Genomic DNA, 26,031 nt, shown 5'->3' on the forward strand with positions numbered 1-26,031 from the left:
GTCAGACATTTCACAGGCAGCCTTGTGTACGTGTGTGTATGAGTGAGTGAGTGTGTGTGTGTCAATTGTGTGCGCTGAATGTGTTTGTAAGGTGACCTGACACACAAATAGCCCATTGTAAAATCTGTAAAGTCAAATAAGACGATGATTATACATAAAAATGTTGTTTGTGGTATAATCTGGGTGCGACCTGTGGTAAGAACATCTAGGACAAAGTGTCAATAAATCGTCTGTTTTTCCAATAGAATTGGTAGAGTTTGTTCTAGACCTTTGTCATCTGTCTATCAATTTATTTCTTTTTATTTTGATTTATTTTTTCTCACACACACACACATTTACTTGGCCTAATCTACAGACAAATATACATTACATATTACTACAGACAAACCCAAAACCTAATAGAAAAATATTAGCATTTTTAGATTTTTATTTTAAGTGCATATTATTAGTGTTGGAATTATATATATATATATATATATATATATATATATATATATACACACACACCACACGCACGCACATAGATCAATATTATGCATTTGAATATGTTCCAATACACAAAATATGGAGCTAAAATAGTATCAAAATTCATGTAAACCATAATACACAAATTCATAACCTAAAAGTTAGGTGAATTAAGTTAGGAGTTTTTGAATTGCTGTTTGCATATTTTGTAAATGCATTCATTTGGAAACTATTGTAGCTCCATACTAAAAACAGTGTTTTCTCCAAACTTCAGATCATATAAACCACAGATATTCAATTTTGTATACATCGTAATATTCTGAAACCACAAACTCCAGAAACCTTAAAAGTTTAAGCACTTTTATTTAAAAAAAAATATTAACATATTGAGTTGGTTTTTTTTAAAAAAAAGATACAATTTTGTATTGTTTTCCCAATAGCAATACTCAGGAGAAGAACATGGACTTATAAATACATAAATTTACATTTCTCCTGACTCAAACTTAAGACTACAGCTGCATTTACACAAATAATTAAATGAAAGAAATACATTGAGAAACATTAGGAAACAATCAAAGCTCCAGCTCATGGGCCAGAAAACTCAATTTTGGCCAAACAGGAGTTAGTGTGTTTGATATTGTGTTTTCCGATATGTTTTTTGAGTGGATTAAACATGTTTACAGGGTTCAGGCCTTTAGTGTTGCGGCTGTTTATTAAGACTTCTCAGATATTGGTTTCACTTGAGGATGCAGCCCATCTTTGATCGTCTAGTTTTCCTGGCAGGCACCTAATAAAGATGTTTCTGTTACTTTATCAGTTGAAACGATTGTACAGATAAGTTTCATACACATAAATATATGCTTACAGGCTCCGATACGCTCCTCCAGGAACCCAACCTGCTCACTGAGCGACTCGATTCGGTCTAGTTGCTGCAGAGAATGCGACAGGAAGTTGGTCCTCTCAGACAGGAAGCTGTTAGTGTCTCCCACACCATCCAAGGGGAAGAGCGTGGTGAAGGGAGCCAGAACCATCTCTAGTTTCTACAGAGAGAGAGAGAGAGAGGAAGGCATTTTTACATCTTTAGACACTGAAATTGTAATTTTATAAATGGCATATAATAAGGAATAGAGAATGAAGTTTAACATAGTAGTTCTAACTGTAACATAAACTAACAATGAACAATACTTCTACATCATTGATCAATCTTAATGAAAATCTAAAAGATGCATTGTGCACTGCTGGGTTTTTAAAAGAACTAAAATAAACCATTAAAAAACATGCAATGTATTATGCACATTACTGTTTTATCCTTACATACTGCCAGGGTTATGATAAACTATTAAAAATATATATTTATTTGAAATTGCTTTTTAATGGGTTTTAGTTTAATAATAACAACAACTTGGAAGTACTTAACTCAAATTCAATCTAACTAAAGTGAATAAATAAAAAATAGTGAATAAAACCTATATAGACCTATTAAAATTGCACTAATAAAAAGGAAAAAACAACAACAACAATATTACTAAACCTTCAATTAATGTTTCAGAGCCTGTGATGTGTGAGCTTGAATACTGTTTTTAATTAAACTATTAGCGAGTTGTTTTGGCAAATGCACGATAGTTTCCTGTCGTTTGAAGTGTAACGAGAGTGTTTGTGTGTGTGTGTCTGTGTGTGTGTGTGTGTCTGACCTGCTCGAGGAGTTCCACTCTGGTTTTAAGGATCTGAACTTCTTCAGTAACGTTTGCCACCAATCCCAAACCTTCACCTTTAAGAATAGAAGAAATACACACAAAAATTAGAGACGGACCACACACACACACTGACATTCAGCCTTAATTAAAACCTGTAATGCAGAGCACAACTCTATTTTTGATGTTTTAAGATCCAGGCTTAAATTTATTCATACATTTTTTTTTATTATTATTGCTTTAAAAACAGCAGCACTCAAGGTGATATATACAAACCTGATGATCAATTGTTCAGTGTGAATTGTCTAAAACAACAGAATTTGCTTATTGTGACCTACAAAGAGTACAAAATCTGGAACATTTCCTCATGTAATGTCATGTTTCTTTGCTTAAAATGATTAACTTTGTATATTTCCAGGTTAAAAAACAAATTATAAAAACAAATAAATTCTCAGACTTTTGCACCCCACTCTACATGAAATCAGGTCATATTTCATCACAAGTTTTAGTAAAAATAACCTTTGACTGTTATTGGATGTTTTGTAAATGGATGTGATTGAGACCCAATCATATCAGAGCTCAGTCCAGTAAGTCCCACCCCTTGGCAGTTACTCTGAATGTTTTGAGCTCTAACGGTCTAAGAACTATTCAATGGGTCACACACACACACACACACAAACACACACACATACTCGAACAGCGTTTGATTTGGCTGTTTCAACAGAAACACACTGAAACTAAGGCAATCTGTCCCAGATGTGTAGTGAGTGAGAGCCACTGTGTGTGTGTGTGTGTGTGTGTGTGTGTGTGTGTGTGTGTGTGTGTGTGTGTGTGTGTGTGTGTGTGTGTGATTTGTGTGAGGGAATGCAGTGACCCCCAGCAGTCTCAGTTGGATAGATCTGGAATGTGAGCTTTGGATCGAGCCAAAACCAAAACAGAAACAACAGCTACAAATCGTGTCTGGCGGTGGCCTCTGCATGCAAAATCACCATCATCATACAACTAAACATTCAACTTCCTGTCCTTCTATCTGATGACACTAATGTAGTTATAAACTCAAGGTTTCAGGGGATTCAAGCCCCATAAACTCAACAGAGCATCAGTCTAATCGAATGATCTCATGATCTCTCTCTCTCTCTCTCTCTCTCTCGTGTATATGCATACATTAAATAAGCAATTACACATTTCGCCTTTAGCATTTATTTAAATACCTTGAACAATATAAAAAATAGCCAATAGCCAACACATGCATGCATAAGTAAATAAAATTAAAATTGTATTAAATATTTTAATTCTTTAATTTTTATTTCTTTAATTATTTAATTGAATTCATATTTTAATATTTTAATTGAATGTTTACATTAATTTTATTAATTTATAATCATTTAATCTTTTTTTTTACTGGAACAGTAATTAGCAAATAAATATTTGCTGTAAACTGAATAAAATTATCTTGCACCTTGATTTTCTTGAAAGTATTCTGTTGAAAGATCTCGCACCTTGAGTCCCAGCGGACGTCCCACACACAGATGCTGATGTGTAAGTGTGTGAATCTAGGTCAAACTCAACAACACTAGTGTGGGAACAGAGAAACTAGCGCACAGGGTCACTTAGATGTTTTCAACAAACCTAGGTTCACATTTCCATGACCTTACTACTAGCTTGGATTCAGACTTGGATTATTGCTGAGATTTGGAAATGTGCTACTCTTTCGTACAAACTCCAGGAATGTGTGTTTGGGGTCCGGCCAACGATCTAAACCAGTGGCGATTATTTTAGCCTGTTGCTATGAAACGTGACTATCTCGGGCCAGAGGAGAGTCTGATCCTGCTGTTATTTTTAAATTGCAGACAGAAATGAAATACTGTAGAGAGAGAGAAAAAAAAGAAGAAAAAAAGACAAAGAGAGGAGAGGAGCGAGACCCTGCCAACAGCATTATAGACACAAGCTAGTTTCGGCAAAGCAGAGAGACAGAGAGAATGTTCTCACAGGGACTTTAGATGCTTCTCAGCTCAAAGAAACGTCACTAGGCTGACATCAGTAACATTTTGCTCTGCACACGGTTGTTCTAATTAAAAATAAGTTTAATATAAAACTAATAAAAAAAATTGTTAATCAAAATAAAGCTGAATTAAGATATAAATATTACGTGAAAAACATAGAGAGAGAGAGAGAGAGAGAGAGAGAGAATAGGTTTAGTTGTCGTATAGACTAACTAAAACTAAAACGTAAAGAAAAAATTAATTAAGCCTATAAAGTAATATTAAAAAGAAAATAATAATGACAAAAGCACATAACAAAATGATTGCAAATTAAACCAAAGTTCAAATGAAATCTGAAAAATTTAATTAAAATTCATTCAAAATATTAATGAATTTAAATAATATTAAAATAATAAATAATATTAAATATTAATAACAAATAAAATATATAATTTTCAAGCAAAAGTGTAGTTGTCTTATTTACATAATTTTTTAATCATTATTTCTTTTTTTTATTTATAATATTCTAATTTAATAATTAAATACTTGTTTTATGTAATAAAATGTAATTTGTTATATAAAAAAATGAATTAATGAAAATAAAACATAGAAATAAAATGTTACAAATGTGTATATAAAAAAAAGGACAGGTAAAAATATGGGGGTGGGGGGGTCTATTGTCAAAATCTGTTCATGAAATATAATACAATCTGTGGAGAGATATTATGCTCATTGCAGCCTGGGCTAGCATTTCTAAGGAAATCACGTGCCACTGTTGAATGAGCTGCTGGATGTTCAGGTGGTCTGAGATGCTGGTTTTGAGGTGGTCTTTCAGACAGATGTGGTCCAGGTCTGGTGGTTGGTCTGTATGTTGTTGCTGAGGTCACCAGTCACAGTGCACTATTACTCACGGTACGAGTTGAGTTGAGAGTGGCATAGCGCGTACCAAAAGTAATAATGAACCGTGAGGCTGGTCAGTGCTCCACCTGCAGGAGGCGCTAGAGGGGAAACACACTCATATACCGTGGTAGAAAAGCCCGCACTTACCCACAAATCAAACGTTTCTGACACTGTAATGTATTACCACTTAATACCGTTTTTACTTTTGTGTTTTTGAGACCAACACTTTTTTTATGTAATATTCATCTGAAGTTGTATGCAAGTTTAGAATTATCACGTCTCTATTCATTTGAAAGCAGTATGTAAAAAGTGCTGGGATTTCCCGTGGATTTGTGAAGTATGCAACTGTGCATGCTTTTTGGGTTAATATTGCCCACAATGCCTTGTGCAATGGAAAAGTGGGAATCTGAGACCGTCGTCTTCCCACACTTTCAGCTGCAGAAACGTGGTCAGAAATGTGGGGTCAATACTGCTACAGCCGTTTATAAACTTCTGATGAATTATGGGCTAATGCATTCAGATCTACACAAACAGGGATCTGTGGTATTATTACAATGTGTTTAATGTGCATATAAAGTGTCCCGATGATTGCATACTTAAAAATTATGTCATTTATGTCCTGATATTGTCACAAACTAAGTATCTAATTGTAGAGTGTATTAGAAATAAGCCAACCGGGGTATATATTTAAATATATTGTAAAAAAAATTATAATAACAAATCTCACTCAAATGAATTCATTTGCAAAAAATAGTGTTATGCTGTGAGTTTGTTAAGCCAGTGTGGGTGATGGGTCTCTGCATCAGTGTGCCTGCGGCTGGTGATAATGTATGCATGTCTTACCAGCATGGCTTCTAGATGAGCGTTCGTCGCTGGGCAGCGGGGAGGGAGCAGGAATTCTTGAACATGTTACTTCATCTTCAGCCAGACTGAATCCCTCCTGACACACACACCGATAACTCCCCACCGTATTCACACACTTCTGTGAGCAGCGCTGACCCTCCTCACACTCATCCACATCTGAGAGAGAGAGACGTCTTTTGAAAGCCTTTAAATAATGTTATCATATTATCATGTTTTCCCATAAAGCCCATTTACGTTGGTACACAATTACGCTTTTCATGACCCCTCCAAACCACATTTTCACAGCTTTTTCTAATTATATATTTATATCAACATATTTGTAGAATTGTGAAATTATTTATGAATGTATTCAAATTGTATAGAATTAAAATTATATATATATATATATATATATATATATATATATATATATATATAAAGTCCTGTTTTAATAATAATAAATAATAAATTTATTATTATTTGTATTATTCTTTACTCCATCCACCCATATATACATATCTGAAGATAGCACATCATTAAATGAACATGAGTGTGTGTTTTTGAGTACCTGTTTGGCAGTATCTTCCCGTCCATCCTCTTGGACATGCGCAGTGATTAGGCCTTACACACGAGCCTCCATTTACACAAGACTGCTCACACACAGCTAGAGAGAGAGAGAGAGAGACATATGTAAATACACACACATACACATGCAGGCATAAATCCACGTTCAGAGCTCACGTGAAGCAGTATGACATCCGTTTACCTCGGTTACAGTTGTGTGAATGCATGCGTCGCCATCCCGGACAGCATTCTGGGTAAATGTGTGAATTGGGAGCTGCTCTGCTCACCTGCCTGTAAGAAACCCTGTAGATTGTCCTGGAAAACATACAGTCCAGTGAAACGCTGATACGTTATGCAGTATAATGTGTATGTTCACTTGTCTTTGCGTTTTTACTTGTACGTGCTACACATGCGGTGGTTTTGGCACATGGTGATGTAGGGTTTGTGTACGGGCTGAAGAAACGACTCTGTGCTGTAAGACACACGACGACTCCGAGCATCTCCAACACACACTCTCCTCCTGATACACACACACACACCATTATACACAACATACTCCTACACATACGGCTTACACTTTAATTCACTATAGTCACTATAGATTTTTTCTTTTGAAAGAAGACTTTTATGCTCACCAAGGCTGCATTTATTTGATCAAAATATAACAAAAACAGCAATATTTTGTAAATATTGTTACAATTTAAAAATAACAGCTTTGTATTTGAATATATTCTAAAATGTAAATCATTTCTGTGATGCGCAGCTGAATTTTCAGCATCATTCCTCCAGTCTTCAGTGTCGCATGATCCTTCAGATATCATTCAGATATACTGATTTGCTGCTCAAGAAACATTTATTATTATTATCTATGTTGAAAACAGTTATGCTGATTAATATTCATGTGGATTTTTTTATGATTATTTGATGAATAGGAAGTTCAAAGGAACAGCATTCTTTGACGTAGAAATCTTTTGTAACATTATAAATGTCTTTACTGTCAGTTTTGATCAATTTAATGTGTCCTTGCTGAATAAAAGTATTAATCTTTCAACAACAAAAAAACCCTATACCTGTGTGATCACATCTTGACTCTTAGAAATTAAAATGATTATAGTTTTTTTTTTATCCTATTTTTATATAAATTATATAGTTTTTAATAAATAATATATAACTATAATAATAATATATGATGTTATTATCATGTGTTTATCTGTGTGTGTGTGTTACATACAATGCGGGGAAAGACAACTGCATGGTTCTTTTTGTATCAAAATCTTGCTGTCCATCAGTTCTAACTGGACATGAGAGTCTGATGTAATTAGCTGCTATTATATGCGTTGACCTTTAACCTTATATTCACCCCTGACCCCTGAGACATTAGAGAATGAGAACTGACATTCCCTGACACTGCAGACAAACTGTGTGTGTATTTACCCGTGGTGACCGTGAATCTGAGGCGTGCAGGTCACATGCAGGAGAAACAGAGAAGAGGAGAGCAGCACCGCTGTGTACATCTCTCTGTCTCTCTCTCTCTCTCTCTGTTGCTCGCTCAGGTGTGTGTGTCCACCTCAGGTACAACCAACTCTATCAGTTACCTGAGATAGATAGATAGATAGATAGATAGATAGATAGATAGATAGATAGATAGATAGATAGATAGATAGATAGATAGATAGATAGATAGATAGACAGACAGATAGATCATCACAATCATAACATTTTCAAAGTAATATATTTATTATTATATATAACAGAAAAAATACATTTAAAATAATATATAATAGTAACGATGATTTATGATAATAATAAAATGCATATGTTATGACTCCTTTAAGTTGAAAATGAGCACATCAGAGCACAGTATTGTCCTCACTTCAGATCTGAGCACTAAACTAGTATTTATATGTTATTTATGCAGTAACAGCTGGATCCCATCATACATAAAATACACAACTGTTCTTCAGACAGACATTAAGAATTAAAACATGCATTTATAACCAAAAAGCATGCATTTATTCTCAAAAAGCACACAGTTATGACACGTTTCATGTTTAAACATGAGAGAGTGAGTGCACTTTTAAAGGCGGAAAATTTGAGACAGTTAATCATCATTAAGAAGTGCATTTGTTGCAAATCACAGTGGACTGAGATGAGCATGGTTCTGAGAAATGTGTGTATACATAAATACACACATATTTGCACAGACTTACATTTATAACAATACAGATGATTTCAAACTAAGATCACTCAGATTATAACTCATAATGCAGCTAAAATAAGTGGTTTCATTTGGGTGTAATGAAGACATATTTCTGTGTTTCCATCTGTAATGTGAAGATTTCAGGTTATACAGGTATTAAATATTATTTTAATAAAAACATGTTATTAAAAACATGGCTTTGATTACTCAAACACACACATGCATGTACAAATCTGTATTTCAGACGAAAATGAGACTTGGCAAAGCCAACTATAATAAAGGTCATTTCTCTTCGTGAGTTGATCTGAACATGACCATGTACACACACGTGTGTTCTCTCATCTTGAACAGCTTACAGTAATCATTAGGTTATTGCTGCTTTAATGAGTTCAGGTTTAGAGTGGATCTCTGTGTTCCCCGGAGAGCTTTTGACAACAACCCTAAAGCCGCAGCTATTATATCTACCACACCTGTGTGTGTGTGTGTGTGTGTGTGTGTGTGTGTGTGTGCTTGAGTAACTGCACTTCATTTTTAGATTTACTTCAGGTAAAGTGTATGTTAGCGAGCAAAACATAGTGAGTTTATTCGTAGAATTTAGAAAACTTTCCAAATGTGACTAACAAAACCCAATTAGATTTTTATAGACAGCTTTGTAAGACATCACTGTTCTCGATGTAAAGTTTTGTTTTAAAATTCGAAGATACTACATTTTGACTAAATGCTAAGGCAGAATCAAATATAATCCCAGAATGCATTGCAAGAATCTCAGTGAAAAGATTCACTTAATACCACAACATACCCGTGAGAAAAAGAGTTCTTAATAGTATTCAAAGTTTACTTGTAGTGTACTTAAAATAAAAAAAATAAAAAACTATACTTGAAGTTAATATAATATATTAAAATAAAATACACTAAGCTTTACTTTAAAATATATTTTAAATCATTATGTTTTAATAATGTTTTGTCATACTTTAAAGAAGTACACTTGTTTTAACTATAGTTGTATTTGATTATTTAATTATATTATTTATATTTATATTATATATTTTTAGAAATAAATATTTTTTAAATGTACTCAATTGCAACTGCATCTTTGGAAATGTGAAATTACAAATAAAATAAAATACATGACATAAAATTGAAATAAAAAATTTAGTCATAATGATAAATGTTTGTCGGTACTTTTGATAGTACACTTTAGCCATATTTCAAAGACAGTAGAAGTAATTCTGAAATGACATACAGTAAAATGTGTACTTAAGTCAAAGTCAACACCTTAAGTTTAAAAATCTCAAATAAAATGCAAAAGTCTAGACAAAATTTTTAGACAAAACTAATTAAAAATTTGGGTTTTGAGAATTGTGTTCTTAGCTTAGCAACATACTAGCATCACAGAATGAGTCATGTTGATGAGTGTGAATCCTCATTTTAGGTGCGTTACTCTGTTTCTGTATGTGCGCCTGATTGTATACTAGCAGATTTGTTAAGATAACACTTTCCGCAGCACTGGAGAGGTTTGACATCTCAGCCTAAGGATTGTGTGTCAGATAGTGTTTTCATATGTCTGCAGTTTGAGCTGGCCGGCCCGCCACAGAGCATCCAACACCATAATGAGGCAGTGGTTTAGGGCTTTCATACAGATCTCCTGCCAGACGTCTAATGGTTTCTACAGGTCCGTACCTACAGGCTGGTTCAGTTACAGACACTGTATATCTGTACAGCTCTCCCAATTGTCTCCCACAATTCTCAGATAGCCGTCAGATGTAAACATACACCACGTGTCGTATGTAAATGCTGCCAGATCTCTGACTCTGACTGTTTGAGCCAGCGATGTGCATTGCACAATGTGCATCGTTGAAAATAAACTCCTGTTTACATTCCCGCGGTTGTGCAACACCAACTGATTTACAGTAAATCAGAGTCTCTCAAGCAAGCTGAGGGATGATAATTAGCTATTAAAAAGTTAAAGGAGTAGTTCACCCAAAAAATTACTGAAAAAGTATCCTCAGGTCATTTTTTAATCATATTTGGAGAAATTTAGCATTGCATCACTTGCTCAGCAATGGATCCTCTGTAGTGAATGGGTGCCATCAGAATGAGAGTCCAAAAAGGTGATAAAAAAATCACAATAATCCACAAGTAATCCACACCACTCCAGTCAATCAGTTCATGTCAAGATCAGTGAAAAGCTGCATGTTTGTAATAAAAATATATATATATAATTTAAAAAATTGAGTAGAATTTTTTTTTCCATTTTGGGTGAAATCTTCCTTAAGGAAGAATTAAGAAAATATATAATGGTGCAAACTTCCAGCATTCCATCAACATCATTAAATCACAATCACACAGCTACATGTGTACAGTGCAAAAAAAATAAAGAAATTTCTCACAGTGTATTTTTGTCATTTTTACAAATATCTAAACATTCTTTAATCAAGACATTTATTTGAGAAGCAAAATGACTCGTCTTGTTTTCTGAACAGTTTATCAAAATTAAGTGAGTTTATGCTTAAAACAAGAACAAATGCTGTAAGTTGCAGATATTTTAGTTATTTTAAACATATATTTACCTTATACATATATTTACCTTTTTAAACATATATTCACCAGTTTTGATATTTTATTTTCCTTATAAAGTAAATGCATCTTGATTTAAGATTTTGTAGATATTCGCAATGGTAAACAAACAAAAAAGTAGCAGTCTGTATATCTGTGTATAATTCTGTATGTGTGTGAATATAATTACAAAGTGTACATTTAAACAAAATGCCAAACCACAAAAAACGTCTCAAAATAAATAGAAAAACGTTTAGATCCACATCACTGCATACAATCACAAATAATGGCACTGATTAGACACGGAAAGAGTTATGACTAATGGAGGTCAAGCGGTTAGTGTGTGTGCTTATATTTGGAATGGAATACTAGAATACTGCTTATTGTGCGGTGTATACTGCATACAATTTCTTAAAAAGTTGCATGTGAAACAAATGCAATATATCGTGCAATATCCATTTGCAATAGTAGTTAGTTTAATTTTTTCAAAAAGCAATTCATCACACTGGAAACGGAAGATCGAGCACAATGCATTGTGGAATATAGTATTCTGCAGTGTCCATTTTAGTTATGCGAGTATTTTACTCAAACTATGCACAGTATGCATGCTGCATAATTCAAAAAGTTAGAGTGGTATATAATTCTGATCATGGTTTGTAAGTACAGTATGCAGTCTGTCTGCTTTAACTGTAAATGAGCATCGGGTGGCACTGTTTCTCTTCAACATTATTTGCGACCATTCACAGATTCCAGTGTTGATCCAGTTCAGACTAATCTGAACTAATCTAATAATATAATTATAGCAACACACACATAATGACCTGTACTAATCTAATAAAAAGCATGCACAAATAAATAATAATGAAGTGCATGATGCATGCATGAATTTACATCAACGATTTAAAATATTAGAATATGTGTGACTCACTGGATCACTCCTGTCCACGAGACTAACCGCTCGTGCGTGGATGTAAAAGGGGAAAGAAAAAGGCTGGTCCCCCGGCGCGTCCTAAAAACAAAGTTTCCCACCAAACTCAGAGGACGGGGCTGGAATAATCTTATAAATAGTCCAAAAACACGCATGTGCCCAAACGCGCACTGGCACGAGACTCGCAGTTCCTGCGCGCGCCTCCCGTGGCTCGGCTCTCCGTGTTTAGGAGTTTTTTTTTTTTTTGCACACTCAGTTCTCTCACAACTGTCAAAGCGTGCAGGGGGGTAACCACACCACTACTGCCACTCCTTCACTGGGACGTGCAGGGGGGTAACCACACCACCACTGCCACTCCTTCACCGGGACGTCCCGGGAGAAACACTCACACAAGAGCTCACGGGAGACCCTCGCGCCGCGTGACGTCAGCGCTGCTGGAATTCAACCGCAGCAGCTCAGTTTACCGGGTCACACACCGAGAAATAAAGAGGAAAGTGAAAGAAAACAGAAAAAGGAGAAAAGCAATGAAGCTTTAACCCTTTCTGGCCAATATACAGTAGTTTAAAACAACACGTGACTGAATTTATGAATAGTTAAATGCTTGAAATTAGGTTTGTAGACAAATACGAATGCCTAAAATGCTTATGCACGTCTTTAAGATTAAAAAAGTTTATATATGTGTGTGTGTGTGTGTGTGTGTGTGTGTGTGTGTGTGTGTGTGTGTAAACAACTGCATTTTATAAATTATAAAACATTTAGGGCATCACCCAAAAATCACACTAAAAACTAACATAAAACATGATTGACCATTTGTCTACATTTATTTATTTTTAATTATTAGCCCATATACAATTAACTTTCATAAGTTTTTTTATAAGTTTTTATAAGTCTTTTTTTAATTTAACGAAATTTATTTTATTATTTTAATGTATTTTTAAGTGTTTCTAAAAAGGACACACTGCACATTAATTTTAAATCGTCCGTTTAAATAGACTAGTTATGAAACTTAAATGAATCACTCATATGGGATTGTAGGATATATGAACTACTGTTCAATGCTGTAAAGAAAAGTGTAATCAAAGAAAATGCCCATGCCAATATAGTTTAAACACAAGTTGACACACTCACCCTGTTAATAAAGATCACGTGATGTCGCGCTGAGCTCGAGGCCATTCGATCCACCTGTCGCGCGCTCTGACGCGCTTCTCCATTGCAAACATTTCTTATAAATTCTTCTTTTCTCTGATAAAGAGCATTGCACGGTCAATTCCTCGATGCTCCCGTGATCCGACTGGCGAGGAATGAGATGCTTTTGGGCGTTTTTCTCCTGCTTTTTATTTCGCGCTTCCTGTGGAACTCAGGAATTGGACGGACAATCCCAAAGCGGAAATCCTGCAAGTGTTTGGAGCTGATAAACCTCTCTGGCCTGCACAAACACCCCCTCGTGATCCTCAAGTCCCTCTACGGGTAATCACGTCTCTACCGGACCACAAACACACTGATGATCTGGAGAAACAGCGCGAGTTCGCCCCTGTGATTTAACTACAATATTTACCCGAATATGGAGAGTGACCGAAAGTGACAGTAAAGACTTTTACACTGTTATAAAAAACTAAAAATATTTAACAATATTATATATATATATATATATATATATATATATATATATATACACACACACACACACATATTTGTGTGTGTGTGTGTGTGTATATATTTTAGTCATTATTTAAGTCTTTATTCAATTACGTAATTATATAAGACTTTCCAAAAATATTTAAACCTAAATTTAGATTCGTGAATTTTAATTGCATATAACATTTCCATTTAACATAAATGGAACATTCCAATTTTAACATAAAACAAGTACTGCTTCTGTACTCAAAATCACAGCATAGTTTATTTGACTATTTGATCTATTTCATTTTATTTAAATAATCATATTTTCAAAATGCATTTAATCAAATTTGTTTAGAATCAGCATAAATCTGTTCACTGTGAAATCAAATTTATTCAGTGAACATGGTTCAAATCCAGCTAGCCTTATGTATTTATGACACATTAAGTTTGTAATGTTACAGAAATCGTACATGTTTCATTTATGTACGACTGACAAATATTCATGACATCAAGTGTATTGTAGTTAAAACTGCGTCTAAATATATTTTTAATGCAATTTAAATGCATAAATCTTAAATTTAGGTCTAAATTGTTATTTTTTGTTGTTATTATTTATTTGTTTATGTTGAGTGTTGCTTTAAAATCATGGACGTTTGGACTATTTTATGATTCTGTTTTGTCTTTCTTTGGAGCTAAACCACATCATTCCAAAAGTCAGTCGTACCAGTCTGGAAGGACACGAGGGTGAGTAAATGATGAAAGCATGTCCATTTTGGGTGAACTATCACTTTAAGGCTGGTTAATGGCTGTGGGTGGGGGTTATGATTTGGTGATTTAAGCCGTCAGATTAAATCAGACCAGAAAAGAGGTCTGTGTAGCCTCTTCCACTTCTAACACACTGACATTGTAATGCTTCCAGGTTTAATCGGTTTGTGATGTGTGCTTGAAAAAGCAGTTTGATCCACATTATTCTTGTGGAGTAAGTGTGTGTAAGAAAATGAAAGAGCCTGATTCTGAATCTAATAGTCCAAATAAGTGGAGGAAAAGACTCTGCACAGTGTTTCCTGTGAATCAGGAAGCAGGAAGTGTGTGGAAGAGGAAGATTGTGCTTTGGGTCACAGTGGACAATGAGAGTAAGAGCTTAAAGGAAAGAGGCCTGCGTCAGTGTGAGAGCAGCGGATGGGGATTCAGAGAGTGAGAGCTGAAGAGAACGAGAGAAGGCAAGATGGTCTCTCATGGCTTCACTGTTCAGTGTGATCATGCCACACGTACTGCTCATTTAACATCTTCATTTACTGTTAATTATAAAAGCAACATGTCACTTTTTTCAGAGAATAACACTTTTTTTGTCTTCTGCCATTAATTCGATTGATTAATCAGTGGATCACATTTATCTATCTATCTAGGCTCATATTTATTTCAAATAAATTTTGTCTTTTGGACTTTCTGTTCATCAAAGAAACCTCAACAACAACAAGATTATTAAGAAGAAATGTTTTTAGCAACAAATCAGCATATTACAACGATTTCTGAAGACTGAGTAATGATGCTGGAAATTCAGGAGAACAGTTATTTAAAATTCTAATAATATTTCATAATTCTAAAAGATTGTTTGATCAAATAAATGCAGCCTTGGTGAGCATAAGAGACTTCTTTCTAACCACAAACTTTTGAACAGCAGTATATCTATCAGTAAATGATGTTTATAGATCTTGAGCTACATTCGTGTAGATCTCAGTGGTGAATCATTATTATCTGACTGTATAAATCCTCTAACTTTAAGAAGTTTTGCACAATCCTGTCAAACAGAAACAAACAGGAACTGGTGACACACGTCACCCATTGGAAAAGACGTGTGTGTGTGTGTGTGTGTGTGTGAGCACATATGGTTTTACATGTGTGAGTGTGTTTGTGGAAATATGGCAAATTGAGGATTCATTAGAGCAACCAGATTCCTCAGTGCTGAGGTAAGCAGTGGAACAACACACACTCTCTCTCTCTCTCAACAATGTGTCAGCTTTGAATTTCAGAGAGAAGTGGAGAACTTTGCCCAATATCAGGTGCTTTCGGCCACTCCGAATGACTGAGAATGCAATTTGCATTTATGTTTAATAATAGCATTACTAAATAATCAATGCATTTTGCAGACACTTTTATACAAAGCAACTTACATTGCATTCAAGGTATACATTTCATTACTTTCATTGCATTCCCATGACCTTAGCATTGCTAACTGTACTGTTTACTGTAAAGGGAAGCTGGTGAGACATACAGAATCTGAAGTCACTGAACTGAAAAAAATCACATCAAGTATGTGAAATTTGCGATTAATTAGATGCACTGTACTCTTACTATGTTGTATGTTGTCAACAATTGTCTCTTATTTATACCAAAATTTTTTAGGAGAAATCTCTAAGACAAAGTTGATACTTTAATGAATCATAACAGAGAAATTCATTATCTAAGAATGGATTATGAGTAATGTTCCTCTGGCATAGAGCATTAGAAAATAAGAGTTGGAGAGAAGAAAAAAAAAAATAAACTGAGTGAAAGGCAGATGAACGTGTCTGCTGTTCCTGAGCTCACACTGACTCCTGGACTTTACGTTGTTTAGACACTGAATCCCTTCAATAACAAACACACTTAGAGGATAGTATGTTCATGTTCCCAGCTTTGACAAGTGTTTTTTTAAACTCTCCCATTGCTTCTTTCACTTATTTAACATGCTTACTGCACAGTTTATACTACATAGTGCCTACTAAATACTGCCTAGAGTATTATAATAGTGTAAATATAACTACTGTTAAATATAACGGCACTCAGGAAGTGTTTAGATAGTAGTATTCTGAATTGTTATTACATGATCTCACAATGTTGTATGTTTAATTCAATTTTCATCTCTCTTTTTTTTAGATAATTCTAATCAAATTTTATGGTGAGATGTCTTTACTCCTGGCAGCCTGACAAAATAAGTCAATCAGAAGTTACAAATTATTTTAGATACCACTTCTGCATTCATCACACTTGAAATATAAGGTTAAGTGCAGATATATGCGTAAAATTTCCATAGTGTGCTTAGTATGCAGCACTGCTGCAACTTTCTATTCATCATAGGATCCAGAAAATAAATGTATCTCAGTTTCATGAAGCAGCACAACTTAATGTTAATAACCAGAAATGTTTCTTGAGCAAATCATTAGAATGATTTTTGAAGATCATGTGACTCTGAAGACTGGAGTAATGATGCTGAAAATTCAGATTTGCATTACAGGAATAAATTACATTTGAAAATATATTCAAATAGAAGACAGACATTTTAAGTTGTACAAATATGTAATATTTTTAAAGGTTTTAATGCATTTTTATTAAATTGATGCAGCCTTGCTGAGCATAGGAGACTTGCCCCCCCCCCTCCCCCCCATAAAAAATCTTACTGACTCCACTCTTTTCAGTGGTAGTGCACTTTCATATTTAATAGTTAGTTTTTCATTCCAAACATGTGTTTGGAGTTTGGCTGCTCAGTTTTCATTCATGCATGTCATTGCAGCTCAGTTGCTGACCCAGTGAATCAGATGTCATGCGTTTCATCTCAATGCTAATTCTCACAGATGATTGGCTGTCTGCACTGTTATGAGTTCCATAAGGAACCAATCAGAGGTTCATTAGAATTCAAATGCAAATATCAGCTTGACCTAACTCCTAATGTCATGCATTTTGTTCACTTAAACAGCTGATCTGTGTGTTTGTGTTTATGATGTATACTGGGCATTACCATAATCTCCCACCCCCAGGTGTGTGTGTGTGTGCATGTGTATTATTTTAGTTATTTTAGTTCTGCTGATAGAAAGTCACAGATAGTGACAGTTCTGACACGTTTTTAATGAACCTGGCGCCCTGGTTTTGTGACTTTATTAGAAGCACAGTTTGTGAGTGTGTTTTTGTGACGTTAGTATTGATGGTCTCAACGTGCTTTCAGTTTAAGGTGTCAGTGTTATTATTTCAAACTTACTATATGAATAAAAAAAAAGCAAATAACATGATTTACCGTTTTAGCTCATGCTAGAGAGAATGTACCAGGATTATTTCTTAAACCATTTAAAAAAATGTTGTTACTTGAAATAAATGTTAAGTGAAATAAAATTAAATGTTATTACTTATTTTATTTCAGCTAATTACCATGGATATATTTCTCGTTTTAATTTAGTTTAAAACTTGATTTTAAACTAAGACAAATTAACAATTAAGATACAAATACAACTATAAACAGTCATGCTCAAAATCATGGACACCCTTGGTAAATATGATCAAAGGCTGTAAAAATTTATCTGCACTGTTAATCCTTTTGATCTTTTATTATTATTAAAATTATTATTATTAAAAATAACAGAAATCATTGTGTATTATAGAAAAACCTTTATTTCATAATGAAATTTCCCACCATTTTAAGTTATTATTATCCAATGAAAGGTTAGATTTTTATGATTTCTTTTTAAAATAAAAGATCAAAAGGATTAACAATGCAGATTAATTTTCACAGCCTTCTTTGATCATATTTACCAAGGGTGTCCATATTTTTGGGCATGACTGTAGACATATTTAGAAACAAAAACTAAAAAAGACAAAACACTCAAAATGATTAAACTAAAAATATAATGAAAACAAAATGTACAATAAAAATTCATTCAAATTATGATTCAGTGATACTAAAATAACACTGGCATGTGCTTTACTTATTAACTTATCTTACATTTTTAAATGATTCTTCTGGTGATTCATTGTTTCTGTGTGAATGAATTATTAAATTATTTAGTATTTAACTATTTAGTTCAAGTGTTTAGTTTAGTGTTATTTGTTAACATTAGTTAACATCAACTAACGATGAATCCTTATGAAGCATTTATTAATCTTAGTTATTGTTAATTTTTCAATATTTACTAATGCACTATTAATATTTAATGGACTTGAACTAACAATGAACAGTATTTTTTACTAATGTTACCAAATATTAATTCTTTAACAAATGTATTGCAAAATGTAGTTAAGGCAGTAACTAACGGTAAGTAATAGGAACTTACTGTAAAGTGTGACACTTTTGATAATACATTAAAATATTTACATGAAATATTTACATTAAAACATTATTTTGTTTTAAGTTTGCTAAACCCAAGCTGTAAATTGTCACACAAACTTAGAATACATTTCATATAGTGTGAAGCACTTCCAAAGTCCAGTTTGTGTCCTGTTTTACTTTTTTTTTTTTACAAATTGGAATTTAGATGTATAACCAGACGTAATGTTAAATGCATGTTAAAATGCAAAAAAAATAAAAAAAATAAATAAAATTGTTGTGCTGAAGGTTTGTTGGTTTGTTCAACAGAAGGAATTGTGTTCTCTCTCTCTCTCTCTCTCTCTCACACACACACACACAAACACAGTGATTTTATTGTTGGATGGAAAATGTGCAGTAACCCTCAAAGCACTTCAGTGCTGACAGACGTTTCCTACAGAGAAAGATCCGTCTCTCTCACACAGACTATGAATGCTGAAAAATTCATGTCATGTTGACCTAAACACATGCTCAAACACCATATTTCATCTTTACATGACAACTGTATGCTTCAAATGAGGTGGACAAGAATGAAAAATGATGATCATAGAGTTTAAACTTCCAAATTAACTGTTCAGGGCCTTTACAATCAAGTCTCTGGGGAACTACATTCCAAAGCCGGAAAATAATGCAAGGAACAAAGACAGGAAGTGATGTCAGCGTTGCTGCCCTCCTGCATGGCCAACAATACGGAATCCTGAATCACACCCAGCACAGATATGCTGAACTTTCAATTCCACATCATCTCCTGTTTAGAGAGATAGTTCACCCAAAAATGAAAACTGTCATTGTTTACTAACACTCATGTTCTTCCAAACCTGTATGACTTTCTTTCTTCTGTTGAATACAAAAGAAGATATTTTGAAGAATGTTGGTAACCACTAACCAAACAGTTACCGGTAGCCATTGACTTCCATAGTATGGAAAAAAAAAGTGCTATTAAAGTCAATGGCTACCATCAGCTGTTTGATTGCCACCATTCTTCAAAATATTTTGCATGTTTAAATGATCACTTTAAAAAGAGGGAATTTGTTGCAGTTAGCATCAGGTTTATTATCATTAACCATGAAAAAAATTAAAGCAAACATTTTATTTCAGCTCTCATTCTCATTTTAGTTTAGTTTAAGATGAGGTACTTAAACAACTAAAACTTAACACTAATTAATATAGTAAAACTAACAAAAAGTAGTGAGCAAAAATGACTAAAGAAATGAGAAATGACAGAAACACAACTAAAATTAATACAAAAAAAAACTCAGTACTGCAATAGTATATCAGCAGTACTAAACATGTCACTGGTATAGCATGAGAAGGAAGAACCTGAAGGCAGTTTATTTGAAGAAGTATTAAGCAGACAGCGTGCAGAGGATGGTATTTCACTGCAGGATGGCAAAACACACGCTACTAATGTTACAAAAAAAGCAAATGGCTGTGGTACACCGCAATCAAACACACAGAACGGTGGTGACATCATGGAGAAAACAAATCACATTGGATGTTTTATTATTTTATCATCAATGTGAGATTGCACAAAGAGACTTTAATCTGTTTAGATGCATAAACATCCCGTGACCTCAGAGTGATGAAACTTTACTCAACCTCAGGCCATCCAAGATGTAGATGAGTTTCTTCATCAGAACAGATCTGGAGAGATATAGCATCACTTGCTCACCAACGGATCCTCTGCAGTGAATGGGTGCCGTCAGAATGAGAGACTACACAGCTGATAAAAACATCACAATAATCCACAAGTAATCCACACCACTCCAGTTCATCAGTTAACGTCTTGTGAAGTGAAAAGCTGTGTTTGTAAGAAACAAATGCATAGTTAAGACTTTAAACAGTCACATCTGGTCAAATTATGAGTCTAGTGAAAAAGTCCATCCTTTGAGGTCCTCTCGCATCAAAATCCACCAGAACAGTTTCGGACTGTTTTCACTTGTAAACTGTGTTTGATCTGTGCATATTTCTTTACTTTAGCCACAACCAACAGTTTGTTAAAAATGTCTCGATGGATTTTTTTTTATTATTTCTTTTCTTAAAAACAGTTTTTCAATACAATAATTGATAGATTGATGGACTGGAGTGGTGTGGATTACTTGTGGATTATTGTGATGTTTTTATAAGATGCTATCTCTCATTCTGACGGCACCCATTCACTGCAGAGGATCCACTGACGAGCATGTAATATAATGCTAAATTTCTCCAAATCTGATTAAGAAACAAACTCATCAAACTTATTTTGGATAGCCTAAAAGTGAGTAATTTCAGAACATTTTTAATTTTGGGTGAACTTTTCCTTTAAGCATTTTTGGGGCCGCTGTACACAATCACATCCACCCTTCATGCTTGGTCTGCGGAGAACGACCTCTGTTCTGTCCAGTGTGCTTGTGTTTGTGTGGGAGAGGGTTGATTTACTCTGTGTTAACAGTAGCACAGAAACAGATCTGGACTTACGGGAGTGTGTGCTGGTGGTGTTCTGTGACTCTGTGTTGTCAGGTGTACGTCGTAGCGTCTCGTCTCAGCTCCACCTCTTATTTATTTATTCCTCTTTCTCTCCCTCTTGCTGTTTTTCTTTTCACTTCTTATTTTGGCTCGCCTCTCTTCGTAACTTCCTTCTCTTGGCCTTTTGTTCCTGCTCTCAGCATGTGGACCCAGATGGCAAAGACCTTAAAACAGACATATTCCCACAGATACACACTCTCTCGCTGCCTCTGAACCCGATCCATGTGCTTCATTAGCTAATCATGTGTGCCTGAGAAAATATTTAACTAATGTCAGTCATCATAAAATCTCCTCCATGAAATGCATATAGTGACTCTTCTGTAACTGTGGAGTGATTTATCTACTTATGTTATTATGTTATACTGTTTTGAATGATGAAAATTCAATAATCTTTTATATTTTCCATAACTTCAAAGATTATACAAAATATTTATATTTTATAATAAATAATAAATAGAATATAACATTTTTATAATTTATTTGTAATATTTTATACACATCTTTTCTTTCTTTCTTTCTTTCTTTCTTTCTTTCTTTCTTTCTTTCTTTCTTTCTTTCTTTCTCTGTAGCTTGACTTTGAGTGTTAATTATATATATATATATATATATATATATATATATATATATTATATTAATTCTAAATATTAAATAGATTATATTAAAAACATGAATAGTTTATTTTGCAAATTTTAATAATATCAATTATTACTATTGCAAATTATTCTACTTATAAATATTAAAATATGTCTTATTTGTATATTACTCAACTCTATATTATTATTATTATTATTATTATTATTATTATTATTATTATTATTGAACAAGTAGGTAACATTAATACAAAATACTGAGGAAACGCCTTTCATTACAAGCTAAATTCAAGCATGAAACTAATGCTGGAATATTTTTCCATTGATATGCATGTGAAGACGGGAGACTAGAAACGCAAGCACTTTTGTCTTCTGTTGCATTACAAAGTTCAAGTTTAGTAAACTCTGACCTGCGACTTCAGCTTGGCAAAGTTCTCGACCGGAACGATCAGTTTTTTAATGTTTACCACCGATTGAAATATTAATAATAATGGATCAAAGTTGCTTTATTCTTTCTGTCTGCACCCCTGTAGATTCCTGTTGCTGCTTTATGGAGTTGCTTTCTACATGTTGTCACATTCATCTTGTTCTTTTAAACCTGCAGGGTCAAAATCACGTAACTATGAGCTTTTTAATATCAGCCTGACATTCAATATCTACATGGACTTTCATATGGATCATTTTGAATAGAGGCAACAGAGCAGAGAGATCATAAGAAAGAGAGACTCTTAAGAATTACGGGGTTGTGAAATCCTGTCTGATGGCCCTCAGGATGTAAAACTAATCACTCACTCACACACACACACACACACTCCTGTCCCTGAGATCATGTGCTCATGAGGCCTGGATGAGCACGACGTCTACCGATAGGGAAAGTAGGGCGCCGAAGGTCACCTAAAGTTTATGTGTGCTGCATGGTTCTTTCCTGTCAGGGGTAAAAGAGCCACGAGACGGGACAGGATGTAGGCCATGAGGTCACTTGACCATGAGGTAAATTTAGCCGGTGGCTGTTGATGATATTAGTTATTGGGTGGCATTTCTCTCCCACTCCCTAAAGTTTCTATGCACACTTACTCACATCCTCACCACATCCTGTCCATTGTACATCATTTCCCTGCTGCATTCTGGGATGTGCTTTATGAGCGAGTGTGTATGCACATGGATTTTATTTTTCCATGGCAACAATGAAGAAAAAATTCTGTTTTCAGCAGAAGTGTGATACATTCCTGTAACATCATCTTTCCAGTCGTCCCATCAGACCTGAACGATTGCATGTCAACGTTTGCAATGTTTTCCCATTATTAATTCATTATTAGCAGTCAGAATTTAAGAAGAGATAGTTGAGGGAGATAATCATTCAAAATGTAACAGAATGATGTAATAATGTAATATATATATACATACTTATTTACTTATTTTATATTTGTTATATTATAAATCTTTTATATATATTATTTATTATTTATGAAACAATATCCATCCATCTGTCTGACCTTTGAGCAGATACAATGAATAGCACAAAACAAAAGAGAGCACAAAAACTTACTTATTTTACATTATTATATTATTAAAATTATTTCATTTATTAATTATAAAAACATATCTACCGTAGGTAGATAGCTATCCACAGGATATATATTTTTATTTTTGACTTTACTTATTTTCTAATTAATACATAATTTTAAATGCGTGTTTGCATTTTATTAAAACAAGATAAAAAAAATTACAATTATGGAAAATAGTGCAAAACATTACTTTATATATATATATACTGTGTATATATATATATATATATATATAAGATTATATTTATTTTACATTACTATATGAATATAATAATTTTCTATCATTTATTATCAAATAATATATACAAAAAAGTAAAAAAACACATGATGGAAAACATAAAAATAATGCAAACTTATGGCATTATATATATATATAGAAAGCATTACCTGTTTTTGTTCTTACTTTTTTGGTATCAACCAAATTCATCACATTCAAAACATCAGAGAGAACCAAATGTTTAAGTTTGCAGTGTTTGCATGTGACCTGAAACTGTCTCCTCGACCCCGGGTCAGGACCATCCTTTGAACTGAACTCTGTGGTTGCTAGGGTGATCTGGGTGGTTGCTAGATGGTTTCTTATTGGTCAGAAGAGCCTTTCTTAAAGTCCCTCTTTCAATGTTTGTTTTAACTGTTTCATGTTTGTAAAATGAACTATGAAATCTGTGTCCTGAAGCAAAACCAGTTGAGAAGCACTGTTTTTTAGCAAGTCGTAATGTTTTGGTGTGTCCAAATTACATTTTTAAAATAATTTTGTCTAGCCTTTGGCTTTTCTCTCTTTTCAGGGCAGATCTTCATGATGTTGTTTGACAGTCGGTGTGTTTCTGTGCATGTGTTTAACAGGTGTGTAGGTTTATCTGTAGCGAATGCTTACTTCCGACGTCTGCACTTCATTATCATCAGGACACAAAGATTCATGTGTTTCTCTGCCATGTCTCTGCTGGGAACAGTGGTTTCCCTCTCACTTTCTGTGTGTGTGTGTGTGTGTGTGTGTGTGTGTGTGTGTTTGAGGGAGGACAGGTGCAGCGGATGAGCCCAAAGAAAAATCATTGTTCCCAAAGGAGCAGATTTAAGATCAAAAGATCAGCATCTTAATTCCTCAATAAATAAATAAAAAACTAAACTAAATGCAAATTCAGTGACACCTGATTTTTAAACCTGTGTAAATCAGTTTGAATAATTTTAAGAATTTAAATTTTTAAATAAAATAAATACTGGAACATTAAAATAAATATGCTGATCTACAAATAACTATATACATTAATTACTCCCTCTATTGGAAGAAAATGGAAACATACAGTACAGAGTCATAAAAAATTTCAAATTTTTTATAGGCTACGTCAGAATAAAATACTATTCTTGAACGGCTGTCAAAAGATAAAACAACAACATTTGTGTATCTACTCTTACTCTAACTTATCTAAATATATATATATATATATATATATATATATATACATATTAATACGGTATATATATATACATATACATATATATATATATATATATATATATATATATATATATATACACGGTATAAATATATATATATATATATATATATACACTATTATTATTTTTTTTAACTATTATAAATGACAGTATTTAAAATGATGGTTTTAGCCCTTATGAGTTAAGAGGTTTACATTATTGTGTGTATGGCAAGTGTGCAGCAAATTTAGTTTAATGCAGTATTTTCTATTATTTTATTAGTGTATTTTTACTAATGTGTGCTGCAAATATTGTGTTTTCTTTGTAACGTGAAGTATGCAGTTGTATTGTGTAGTCAGTAATGGTGTGCATAATGAAGTGTTTAGTGTTCATTTAGTGTTTTTAGCTCTACAGCTTGACTGCTGGAGGATGAATGAACTGACGGGACAATCTTGAGATTCCACAGAGGACGGAGGAAAGAGAGCAGAAGTCAGAGGTCTGAGTGACAGATAAAGGGTTAATGCTGAGCTCTGCTTCACCTCTCTCTGAGTGACAATTCAGGAACATTCAGCTGCTAATCACTGTTTAAACACACTTCAGCGCACACAACCACACACACACACACTGATCTCATCTTTACGTATCAATCCAACGTCTAAATCAAGACCTGTTCTGCCTAAAAAGAAGACTTTGAAAATGTTAATTTCCTCACATTAAATCTGAAATACACATGTAACACATTTAGGATCAGCTTTTAGAATTTGTGGACAAAACATCAAAATAAAAATTAAACTAATCTCACTTTTCACTGAGTTGACCAATAAATCTATCAAAATCTTCACATAATCAGGAAATCATATTTCACTTCTTTTATAGAAAAACAAACCCCTACTTTCGGAAAAGGAACAAATTGAATGGAAAGACAAAAGAACAAAAACATGTCCAACTTGTTTATATTTCCAGCTTGGATGAAGTTGGATCGCTGTGGCACAAACTGCCAAGCATGAATGGGAATATCAGGAAATGGAATTCCTGTTTCTTCCTGAAAAAGAGAACGTTCCTTTCTCTCTCTCTCTCTCTCTCTCTC

General features: G+C 33.8%; 1 protein-coding gene and 1 long non-coding RNA gene across 3 annotated transcripts; one reads left to right on the top strand and one right to left on the bottom strand.

The window, feature by feature from the left end:
* Window positions 1–1,135: 1,135 nt before the first annotated feature.
* Window positions 1,136–12,348, bottom strand: LOC132130460 (epidermal growth factor-like protein 7). The gene is made up of 9 exons (XM_059542173.1): window positions 12,130–12,348; window positions 7,880–8,040; window positions 6,840–6,965; window positions 6,648–6,760; window positions 6,450–6,545; window positions 5,882–6,058; window positions 2,157–2,233; window positions 1,331–1,505; window positions 1,136–1,252 (listed from the first exon to the last, which is right to left on the bottom strand). Exons 2-9 carry the CDS (start codon window positions 7,957–7,959, stop codon window positions 1,233–1,235), a joined length of 864 nt encoding a protein of 287 aa, XP_059398156.1. The 5' UTR covers window positions 7,960–8,040; window positions 12,130–12,348; the 3' UTR covers window positions 1,136–1,232.
* A 910-nt stretch (window positions 12,349–13,258) lies between these two features.
* LOC132130461 (uncharacterized) lies at window positions 13,259–15,000 on the top strand. 2 transcript variants are annotated; one of them, XR_009428709.1, is made up of 3 exons: window positions 13,259–13,652; window positions 14,442–14,493; window positions 14,669–15,000. It is a non-coding gene; the product is annotated as an uncharacterized LOC132130461 (long non-coding RNA). The 2 variants fall into 2 exon arrangements; XR_009428708.1 differs by having other exon boundaries at window positions 13,259–13,596.
* Window positions 15,001–26,031: the final 11,031 nt, after the last annotated feature.

Source organism: Carassius carassius, chromosome 47 (genome assembly GCF_963082965.1).
Source record: "Carassius carassius chromosome 47, fCarCar2.1, whole genome shotgun sequence".
NCBI classification, from domain to species: domain Eukaryota; kingdom Metazoa; phylum Chordata; class Actinopteri; order Cypriniformes; family Cyprinidae; genus Carassius; species Carassius carassius.